Here is a 12,347-nt window from a genome sequence, read left to right as displayed (position 1 = left end):
GGCTGTCCTTCAGTCATCTTGATCTGAATGAAAAGGAAATGAAACAATATTATCTGACAATATATAGTAAGTGAAGACAGGATGAAGAGGCCATAAGCTGGAATTGAATTTCATAAAGTAAGTACCTCACAGTCTAGTGACTGATGGTTTCCATGCTCCTGAGGCAAAAGTAGTAGCCATGCCTGGCAGTCGTGGACCCCTGGCCGATGTCATTACTGATCACTCCACTACTGCCCCTGAACCAGTCTGACACCAGCCTCTTTCACTTTCCTTCAGGTGACGACCAAGTCCAAAGGTCTGTTTCACTGGAAAAGAGCACTGTACGCATCTGTTCACAAACAATGAGGAGGACTGAGTGACAGAATACGTCAAGTGACCACTGGGCAATCCTGCTTCTCTGATAGACCAGGGGCTTTCTTGGCCATTTGACACCTGGCAATGCTTTTTTCTTCTGAAAACATAGCGAATTGGTCAACTTAATCATCCCTAAAAAATAATTTATGTGAGTTATACCAAGATATTATAATAAAGCAGGGAATGTCCTTTCATCACTATTCTGCATACACTATTCTGGCTTTGTCCGCTAGACGGAAACCCCTCCTGGTGCCCAAGCAAAAAAAGGATAAATTGTAGTTGAGTGCCATGACTGTTACTTAATCCCTTTAGCATTTAAAGCTCAATCACGTACCACAGAATGAGACTGGGCAAATCACCCTCCCCAGGCCTGTGTTCGTTGAATGGAGACAGTTACTGGGGCTTTGGGAGGTCAGAACGAGTTATATATCATACAGTACTTAGCCAGGCACAGAACGTGCACTCAGTAAGACTGCTCTCTCTCCTGCTAGAACGCTGCTCCAGACCAGGTTATTTTACGGAACACACGTCAGTTAAACAACATAAAAGTCAAAAGCCACCGCAACTAATACTTTGCTCAATAGATCGTTATCTAAGTTTTATATTAAGCCTGACCTGTGGTGGCGCAATGGGTAAAGCGTCAACCTGGAAACGCTGAGGTTGCCGGTTCAAAGCCCTGGGCTTGCCTGGTCAAGGCACATATGGGAGTTGATGCTTCCAGCTCCTCCCCCCTTCTCTCTCTCTGTCTCTCCTCTCTAAAAATGAATAAATAAAAAAATAAAATAAAATAAAAAGTTTTATATTAAAATTCATTGCTTGATTCTTGGATCTGAAGGCTTTTGACCACATTGGCATAAACTTGTGGAAAAAGGCTCCTACCAACCAGAGTAATTCTCCCATGGAGTCAGACATTCATGCTGTACAGGACTGTGAGCAACAGCATTTTATAGGAGAGTTCCAGATAATCACCTTCCCCTCCCGACTGCACTCCTGTCCTCTCTGAACACAGAAACAGGTACTGACGTCGGGCCACACACGGGCAGAGCCGGTGTGCACCCTGCACTACAGCGGGCACTGGCAGGAATGCGGGCGCGGCAGAACTAAAGACTCCCCCAGAAATACCCATTACTTCTAAAATGTTTTCAAGGAAAAAAACAATAAACCTTCACCTGAAAACAAATCCCAGCATACCGTTATCAGTTTCATTATCCATATTATAGTAAGAAACTATAAGCTAATAGCTTCTGTACTTAATGACCACCAGTAGCGGAAGTAAAGATGGTTATTTTAATGGACAATGTCTTTTTTCACGCCTTAAAGCAGGGGTTGGCACTACTGCGCATGGCCAGCTGCCTGTTTCTGTAACTGAGGGCTTCATCAGACACAGCCTTGCACATTGACCGGCACTGTCCACAGCAGATTTCATCCAGAAGAGCAGTTGCAGACACCATGTGTGGCCTAAAGCCTACAGTATTTACTACCTGGCCTATTAGACAAGCTTGCCAACCATGGCATTAAAATATCACCATGCTATACTAAGGCAGCAAAACTTCTTAAAAAGAAAACTCAGAATACAAAAATACAAATGACATACTTGCTCTGATTCAGGCACTTTCAAGATCAGTTTATTTATTATTTCAGATAAAAAGATAGTATACATATTAAGGAATTCTTTAAAATTTAACTCAAGTTATACACCATCTAGTACTTTGCATGAAAAGTTAACCAAAAAAGTTTCTAGATACCTGAAAGCCCCACTAATTAACATGAACTATGGTAATAAAAAATTTGACATTTAATTTGTTCAATATATAGTATTTACATTATGAAACCAATGGTGATATATGATAAACAGTGATAAAGAAATAGTAAAAATAAACTTTAAAAAGCAAAGGTTTATATTCTTACAAGGTGCTAGTTGTCATAATTGTATATAAAAATTAAAACATAGCAGAGCTTTCTGTTATAAAATTCTTAATCATCTGAGCTGTAGTCATTACTTGCTAACAATTTACATGCAACATCTGCTATAACTGACATTTGATTTTTTTTCCAAGAAAGTGTGAATACATAAATGACATTTAAGAGCAGACATTAATTTACGTGGTAAAAAAACAACAACAACAAAAAACTAACTGTACTCAAGATTAGTACTGGTCACCAGTCTCTTCCCTAGAAATGATAAAAACTGTAATACCAAAAAATAGCAAAAAGGAGCAGCATAGGCAGAATGCCATGAACGGCAGTTCAAAGACTCCTGGGGCCAATCAGACACATCTTTTCTCCCTCCTCCAATGATGAGGTCTATTTTGCAATCAAATAGGGGCAACCAGGTGTACAACTAATTAAATGTTGCAAAACACTCGGAGGCAAATATAACCAGAAGAAGGGGCAATTTATATATATTCAAATTATACATAGCATAACTGGAATGCAGCCTGTCCCAAACTGGCTTTGTGAAACAACTGGACCTTTATGGATTAATAGTTAAAATTTTAACAAGCGGGATAACCGATTTATGTGGGAAGCAAAATCCAGGGGGCATTTTATATTATTTACTGTGTTGTTTCAATTTAAAAATAATTTTGCAGGTCTATGTATAAAATATCCTAATAGACACAGATATTACCTTTGGTGAGCTAAAGGCCTTCTTGTGATTTGTCTGAATTTAGGCAGAATGGGAGATGTACATGCATGTAGGGGGAAACTCAATCTGAGGTGATCCAGAGGTGTGCCTGCGAGACCGGAGGCACTCTGAAAATCAGAGCACACCAGAAACCCACACCAGGTGACAGTGAGAATGGCAACAAGGAATGGAATGCCAATGTAGCAGTAACTTTTGTTAAAACAGAAAGAGAAAGGCCTCTCGTACCAGCAGAATCCTGCATACATTTAAAAAAGAAAAAAAGCTACCTACCATTTCATAAAACAAAAGCCAATTATAGTGTTGAAAAGTACAAACTGCAGAGAACAGAAGTCAGTAGAAGGAAAACAAGTGGCCTGCATGAGAGGGGAGAGCACTTTCCTCCGAGCGGTCACTTGGTGAAAGCCGCCACCACCGCCCACAGCACCTCGCTGGTGCTGGCCTTCAGACACTCCACCTCCGGGTCTAGGTCGAGCAGCTGCCGTACTCTCTTGGTGGCTAAGTCATACTGCTCGTCCAGAAGGGGGGCGAAAGCGTTCTCCAGCACATCCGAGGCGTGGGCCAGGTAGATGAGGGCCAGCAGGCGCTTGTCCATGCGGTGAGGGTCGTTCACCCACTTGTCAAGAACGGCTTCCTGGACCTTCTTGATGAGGCGCTGCTTAATGTTGTTGTTGGTGAGGGGGTGTGTTGTCATGTCAAAAAGTAGAAAGTTCTGTTTCTCTGTGGTCAATACACCCTTTTCTACCAGGTTTTTAGCTAACCGTTCCCGCACGTTTCTTAACTGATAATGCAGTTTTAATGGATTCCATGTTTCACCTAAACAAAAGATTCCAGAAGTTAGAAATGATAGGTATTGACTTCCGGTCGAGATGGCAGAGTACGCTGTGCCTGCCTCCCCCCCATGACTACATCAAAATTATAACGAAATTATAAAAGCACCATCGAGAGCCACCTGAAGACTAGCTGAACATAAATGTTATAACTAAAGACATAAATAAGCCACGAAGGGACCGGCAGGAGAGGTAGACATGCAGTGGGCTGGTCCCCCACTCATGATGTAGCGATTAAGAATCAAAGGGAGAGGAATACCTGGGCTGTGGAGGTCCCACCAAGAGCAAAGGGTCACAGCCCCACACTGGGCTCCCTAGCCGTGTTCAATGCAGCATAATTTACAACAGCCAAGATATGGAAACAGCCCAAGTGCCCATCAGCAAACAAACAGATCAAGATGTGGTACACACATGCAATGGAATATAGAATGAAATCTTGTCATTTGTGACAGTACGGATGGACCTACAGGGTATTATGTTAAGTAAAATAAGTCAGACAAAGACAAATACCAAATGATTTCACTTATATGTGGAATCTAAAACATAAAATAAACATAAGCAAAACAAGCAAAGTCATAGATACAGAAAACAAATTGATGGTTGCCACATGGTGGGGGGCTCTGAAGGGATGGGTAAAACGCATGATTAAGATGCACAAATTGCCTGACTTGTGGTGGCGCAGTGGATAAAGCGTCGACCTGGAACACTGAGGTCACCGGTTCGAAACCCTGTGCTTGCCCAGTCAAGGCACGTATGGGAGTTGATGCTTCCTGCTCCTCCCCCCTTCTCTCTCCCCCCCCTCTCTCTCACCCTCCCCTCTCCCTCATTCTCTAAAATGAATAAAATCTTAAAAAAAAATGCACAAATTGCCAGGAATAAAAACAGTCACAGGGATGTAAAGCGCAGCATAGGGAACAGTCAATAATATTAAGCACTGGCCAGTTTGCTCAGTGGTAGAGCATCAGCCCGGCACATGGATGCCCCAGGTTCGATTCCTGGTCAGAGCACACAGGAAAAGTGACCATCTGCTTCTCCACCCTTCCCCACCCATCTCACTCCTCTTTCTTTCTCTCTTTCTTTCTCTCCCTCCCTCTCTCCCTCCCTCCTACAAACATGGCTCCACTGGAGCAAGTTGGCCCCGAGAGCTGAGGAGCTGAGGACAGCTCCATGACCTCCACCTCAGGCACTAAAAAAAAAAAAAGGCCCTGGTTGCACCGGAGCAGCAGCCCCAGATGGGCAGAGCATCACCTCCCTGGTAGGCATTCCGGGTGGATCCTGGTTGGGCACATACAGAGTCTGTCTCACTGTCTCACTGCCTCCCCTCCTCTCACTGAATTTAATAATAATAATATTGTAATAACTATGGATGGTGTCAGAGGGGTACTAGGCTTATTGGGGTGAGCATTTCATAAGGTATATAAATGTCTAATCACTATAACATACACTTGAAACTAATATACTAAAGTCAGCTATAATTGAAAATTTTTTTTAAAATGGTAATTATCTAATTTTATAAAATTCTGTACTGTTAAAACAATAAAATTTGACCCTTTTTTTCCTGCTCCAGATAAGTAGAATAAAATACACTATGTTTTCTTGTCTTTCAATCATGAACCCCCTGAGTGGCAGGCCTTTGGATTCTAAGCACCTGGAACATTTTCAGGCACAGTAGTTACTCAAAAGAACTAAAAGCAGTGTTTAAATCAGTTACCCTAATGTGGAAATGAGCCAAATATTAAATTCTGTTTGGTCTCTCTTCTGCTGTTATCAAAAAGCAGCCAATAGCATAGTAAGATGCTTATTTTCGCCTGACCAGTGGTGGCACAGTGGATAAAGTGCCGACCTGGAAACACTGAGGTCGCCAGTTCAAAATCTGGGCTTGCCTGGTCAGGGCACATATGGGAGTTGATGCTTCCTGCTCTTCCCCCCTTCTCTCTCTTTCTCTCCCTCTCTCCTCTCTAAAATGAATAAATAAAAATAAAAAAATAAAAAAGATGCTTATTTTCTATGAAACACTAATCTGCAACAAATAGACAAAAAAAAAAAATCTGATATACTATTCCTGAAATTGCAACTACATATACCTAGCCTATAAAGCTAGAAAAGCTATTCTTCAAAGACAAATAATAAAGCTTATTTTTGAAGCACAAATAATTTTCACCATTTTAATCTTGTCATATATACACATTTTCTTGTGAGACAGAAATATTTTAAATAAAACCAAATTATTTATCAATAAAATAGTTTCTCTATGGAAGACTAGAAAAAAGCATATCAAAATATTGCTCTTGTTCGTCTTTAACTATAAGGTTGAAATTTTATAATGCTGAGAGAAAACCTTAAACTGTACTTTCCACTACATTAACCATATGGGGCTATTAAATTTAATAAAATTTCACTTCCTCAGATGAACTAGCCACATTTCACGTGATCAACAGCCATGTGTGCCCAGTGGCTACTGACCAGACATCCCAGAAATAGAACACTTCCACTGTCACAGAAAATTCTAGTGCACAGTGCTGTCTTAAAATCTATTACTATTCGGTTGGCCATTGACAAAATTATTTCAGTGAGTTAACACTAAAGAATATAGGGAGGGCTATGACAGAGTAATCAGTCCTGGGCTTGCCCTCTGACCTTAAATAAGAAATCTGGATAAGATACATGAAACAACTGCTTTCAGCTATTAGTCAAAAGACAGCCCATGCTGTGACCCATGAAGAAGCTTAAGTGAGCCCTTCTATTGCCCAAGTTTTCTATCTAACGGCACATTCCAGGAAACAGGAGGATAGAAGACCTAAAGCAGAACACAGTAGTCACGCTGGGTTAAGAAGGCAAAGATCAGAGGCTACAGCAACTGGAATATGAAAGGCAGAATACTGAAGAAGAAAGAACTGTGCAGAATAAGCTCTGGAAATCTGCATGGTGTTCCCCTGAAACTGGTTGAACACAAAGCCAAGCATGTGAAGGTGAGAAACTCCACAAGACTAGGCAAAGAAAAATGACCTGCAAGTTTAAAATGAACAGGGCTAAAAAACATTTAACTGCCAACTAGCCCAGTGGAAAGGCTCAGTGAATACCAAAGACATTCAGATGGGACTCTAGAAGGCTCACGCTTTCGTAGCAGGACTGAACTAGCCACTGAGTAAAAGGCTACTCTAGACCTGGCCTAACAAAGTTTAAAAGCAACACAATCCACAAGTAACTTAACTACCTATTGAAACAAAATTCAACTCTCTATAAAGGCAAAAAAAATCAGCACTCAACAACAGTGTTCACAATGTCCATCATCCAAAAAATTTCTAAGCCTGTGAAGATGAAAACTGTGACCCAGAACTAAACGGGGGGGGGGGGGCGACACCCAGTAAAAACAGTCAACCAAACCAGATATAACACAGAAATGGCAGACAATGGACTTAGCAGACAAGGGCTTTAAAATGACTACTATAAATATCTAAATAATTTAAAGGAAAACATGTACATAATAAAGAGAAAGGGGCTACTTTTAAAAATGAGTAAATGGCCTGACCTGTGGTGGCGCAGTGGATAAAGCGTCGACCTGGAAATGCTGAGGTTGCCAGTTCGAAACCCTGGGCTTGCCTGGTCAAGGCACATATGGGAGTTGATGCTTCCTGCTCCTCCCCCCTTCTCTCTCTCTGTCTCTCTCTCTCCTAACTCTTTCTCTCTCCTTTCTAAAATTAATAAATAAAATAAAAACAAAAATTAAAAAAAAATGAGTAAATGATCTGGAACTGCTATTTTTCATTTTGTGATTCACTCTGCAAAGTAGGAATGTAAAAAAAAAATTGTCCAGTACTGTAGGTTGGATACCATGAATTACTATTACACTGATTTCACCACCTGCATATAAAGAAAACATACTTATTCCAATTTTAAAAATCCTGGCAAATTAGCTTCCACAAAAATCAAACAATTGTTGTATTCAATTTCCTTGGTAACTTCAAGGAGAAGAGCTAATATATATTTGGAGGCCCCATTAGATATTAAAACCTAATCATATAAAAGAAAAACATAACTCAGTAGTGAATAAAAGTCTTATTTCAATTTCTGGTATCAAACCCATAAGTATATTTAATATTATGAAGTTACTTGATAAAACATTATAGCCTAATAGGTTGTAACAGTAAGCTCTGGAACCAGACTGGTAGATACGAATTCCAACTTGGTCATCTCCTAGCTATGAGACTTTGGGCAAGGTTCCTTAACCTCTCTATTTCTGCCTGTTTATCTGTAAAGTGGAGATAATTATATTTAGCACACAGGATTGTGAGGATTAAATGAGTTAAAAGACATATCAAGTTCTAGGCCCTGGCCGGTTGGCTCAGTGGTAGAGCATCAGCCTGGCGTGTGGAAGTCCTGGGTTCAATTCCCAGCCAGGGCACACAGGAGAGGCGCCCATCTGCTTCTCCACCCCTCCCCCTCTCCTTCCTCTCTGTCTCTCTCTTCCCCTCCTGGAGCCGAGGCTCCATTGGAGCAAAAGATGGCCCGGGCGCTGGGGATGGCTCATTGGCCTCTGCCCCAGGCGCTAGAGTGGCTCTAGTCGCAACAGAGCGACGCCCCAGATGGGCAGAGCTTCATCCTCTGGTGGGCGTGCCAGGTGGATCCCGGTCGGGCGCATGCGGGAGTCTGTCTGACTGCCTCCCCGTTCCAGCTTCAGAAAAATACAAAAAAAAAAAAAAAAAAAAGACATATCAAGTTCTTAGAACAGAGCATGGGATATGGTAAGCTCTCAAGAAATGTTAGCTATTATCCATGTGCAGAATCAGCACTGTGGCACAAAGAATATACCATATTTATAACTGTCTAAAAAAATCACGTTACATACTGAAAATACAAACTTGTGGAGAAATCTGAAACCAAATGAAGGAAAAGGACTCATAACTAACTACACTGGCTAGAATAATATGCAAAGAGAACTATAAAAACAGTATGAACAAAGTACCCAGAGAAATAATAAATCACTCAAGGCTTAATGTTAAGGGGTATTTCTAGGAAAGTTATAGGAGAAAAACTGTTAAAGCTTAATCTTGAAATCCAGCAGGATTTGACACCCTATGAAAGGAAGAGGAGCCTGTATTCCAGGCAGAAGAAATCAAGTGGACTGGCAATAATGACATGCAGAACTGCAATTGTAACAACCCACCATCTCCCCAACAAACGCCTGCCTGCACCTTTCCCCCGACAGACCAGACTGGGCTTTGTACTGTTTCCGAATGTCACTGGAAGATGGTAGGCAGCCTAAGTCACAAGGCTAGAATTGGTTAGGTTGTTTTTTCTGATATTCTCAATTAACTTTTGGAAATTTAAACTAACAAACAAATTACTCAATAGTCAAATTTAAGTAAAAGCCTATAAAAACCTACACTTCAATTCTAAGATAAATTAACTATGTTTATAATAATATATCAATTATCAAAGAGATATTCCCTAGCTTCACCAAACAGAAAGGTACTCTAAGCCTCAGAGAATATCTTGGCCATCTATTCCCAAACTGGTGATGGTGGACTGGAGCAGGGGGGTTGTTAAGATTATTCTAAGAAACCCATAGTTAAATTTCTCTCTGCAGATCTAAAACAAATATCCCCTTAATGCTTCTACACAATGATTTTTTTTTTCTTTCTCATGGGAAATAAATGGGATTAGCAATTTATGACTTACTATCTAGTGTATTCAAGTCATAATAAGGTTTATCTACAACTTATGCACTATTAAATCTTATATATTGCAACCAATGGAACAAGTAACGCTTACAAAGTTGCTGTAAGAAATTTCTCAATTCCAAAATACGCTAACTTACAGTTTTTAGTGTCGCTACTAAAAATGAGAAGAGCCTGAACACAGATAGACTCAGCTTCAAATAAGGTGTTCCATTTATCACTAGACCTTGCTATGGGCAATCACTTCTGCCTCGAGGAAGTAATAAAAAGGGACTTAGACATCATCTTCTTTTGTAGCAATTGCCTGGAAAAGGGCAAACCTTGTGTGCTCACTTCAACTATGTTTATTCAGACCTCCTGGGTATTTGAAAAAGTAAAAAATCTGATAAGCAGAAGGCTGAAACAGTACAGCATGCAAATGTTGTTTAATATTATTTTTAGCGCCCCCAATAAAATAGATGAGTGGTCAGTATCTTGGTATCCTGAGATTTCTGCTTTTTATTTTAAAAGAACCAAATTAAGCTAAATACAAAGAATAAAATCACCCCTGAGATTAACATACTTTAAGAATCCAGTATAAACTGGGGTGAAAGAAGGGTAGTTCAATGAATAAAGAAAAGATACAATAACGGTTTAACCTACATTAGCTACTCAAGATTTAGCTGCTTTAATTTAAGCAGAATATTAAATATCTTTTAAATACTTGTAGTAAATGAGACATAAATAGTATTAAACATTCTTTATTTTACAATGTTACTGTGATTCATATCATTATTCATCAGTCTGTAAATTATTCACTATTTGAAGAGACTTTACTAAGTTATACAAATTTAAAATGTACACAATTTATTCATTTTTTTGTAAAGAAACTATGAGAAGTATATACAGAGAGCAAGAGTTCTTCAAAGATCATGTCCTCTGCCCAACAATTACTTCAGTGAAAATGTCACACTGACAACTACCTACATAATTTCACTACAAAAATGTCCATTTTCCTTGACATCATATTACAAAATTAAAAGCACTGTTCATAAATTTGGCAGGCTAGTGACACCTTGTGACCAAAATGATCAACTACATGTCCCTAGACTTCAGAAAGCCAGTTTATTCTTAAAAACAGAAGCTGTTAAAGATTTTTAAGTCTTTTGCCTCAAATATACGTATATTAATTTTTAAATTAATGAGCTATACATAAATGTTTACAGTATGTCACTTGGTTTAGCATGTATGATGCATAGTGTTAAGTATAATTTTATATAATTAATAACCCCTGTGTATCCCCTTCCAAGGTAAAGAAGAAAACTCTGTCAGAACCTTAGATGTCTCCTGCATCCTTCTCTGCCTCAGAAGTAACCACCAGGCCAACTTGTGTAAATCATTCATTTTCTTTACCACCTACCTAAGATCAGTACGATACGTACACATAGTTCTGAAAACCAAGTCGTGGACAGACTTAGTGTAAGAATAGGACCGCCATTTTACCCGCCTCCCATCCCTCTGAACAGGAACACTTCTTTCTGTCTCACTGATCCTTCAAAGGCTTCAACCAAGTTTCACGGCCTCCCCCAGACAACACTCCCTAGGATTCCTCTTTTCTCCCAGCCACTTCCCTTTCAGAGAGCCCTGCCGTTCAACTCCAAGCTGTTATCAAGTAATGAGAAATTCACAACTGTTCCCCAAATGGAATTTAAGATTCTTTCAGTCTGAAGGTACATCCATTTAAGTTTCATAGCACATATGTTAGTAGGATTGCTGTAATAACTAGCATTTGATAACACTCATTATCTTGAAGATACTAAAAATTTTTAAATTTACGAATCAGCAAGCTGGCCACAAAACTTAACAACACTTAAAAAGCATTCTGCTGGTGTTATGTTGTGTACACTTTACCACAATAAAAAATAAAAAAAAAACTTTTTAAAAAAGATCAAACTGCTATCAGTACTAGATGGTAAGGAGATGTTTCCATAATTTAAAAGAAATGGACTTTTCTCTCCTTCTCCCACCTGGGTGCCCTTCCTTTAGGCTGAAATAGTATATGTCAGAGACATGCACCTAAAGTTGCCCCAGGCAATATTCTGGCATTCGCAACCATCCTACATTTCACAGAATATTGTTTAAACACAAAACTTGCTAAGTATTAGCCTCACAGCTTACTCAAATTCCTAATTCAAATGGATCCTCTGTTTTACAAAACCTTACTGTATTTAAGTACTTGTAATAAAAGCTTACCCACTCTGACATCTTTTCACTCCTCAACCAGGTAAGAACAGTGCACCATCAGCCCAAGTTAAGAACCAAGTTCAGTTAGCATTTAAATTGAGCACTAAGCCTGACCAGATGGTGGCACAGTGCATAGAGCGTCAAACTGGGATGCAGAGGAGCCAGGTTCGAGACCCCGAGGTCGCCAGCTTGAGCGTGGGTTCATCTGGTATGAACAAGGCTCACCAACTTGAGCCCAAGGTCCCTGGCTCGAGCAAGGGATTACTTGGTCTGCTGAAGGCCCGTGGTCAAGGCACATATTTGAGAAAGCAATCAACGAACAACTAAGGAGCCACAACGAGAAACTGGTGATTGATGCTTCTCATCTCTCTCTGTTCCTGTCCCTATCTGTCCCTCTCTCTGACTCTCTCCCTGTCTCTGTAAAAAAGGGGGGGGGGAGTGTTTTATAAATAAATTTGCACTTTATGAATAAGCTACATTCATAAAGTATTACATAATGGATCAACTTTAAAAGTATATAACCACCTTACATGTTAAGATTCCACCTCCCGCCCTGGCCGGTTGGCTCAGCAGTAGAGCGTCGGCCTGGCGTGCGGGGGACCCGGGTTCGATTCCTGG

At 40.1% G+C, this 12,347-nt stretch overlaps 1 protein-coding gene across 1 annotated transcript in view; it reads right to left on the bottom strand.

The window, feature by feature from the left end:
- Window positions 1-1,952: 1,952 nt before the first annotated feature.
- The window catches only part of GOLPH3 (golgi phosphoprotein 3), a 44,623-nt gene continuing 34,228 nt past the window's right edge, over window positions 1,953-12,347 (bottom strand). Inside the window, exon 4 of the mRNA XM_066373828.1 lies at window positions 1,953-3,814. Within this exon, the coding sequence (XP_066229925.1) occupies window positions 3,390-3,814 (425 nt within the window). The 3' untranslated portion in view covers window positions 1,953-3,389. The remainder of the gene's footprint in view (window positions 3,815-12,347) is intronic.

The sequence above is a fragment of the Saccopteryx leptura genome, chromosome 1 (assembly GCF_036850995.1).
Source record: "Saccopteryx leptura isolate mSacLep1 chromosome 1, mSacLep1_pri_phased_curated, whole genome shotgun sequence".
In the NCBI taxonomy this organism is placed as follows: Eukaryota; Metazoa; Chordata; class Mammalia; order Chiroptera; family Emballonuridae; genus Saccopteryx; species Saccopteryx leptura.
The sequence above is the reverse complement of the archived record's forward strand: the minus strand, read 5'-3'. Positions and strand labels throughout refer to the sequence as shown.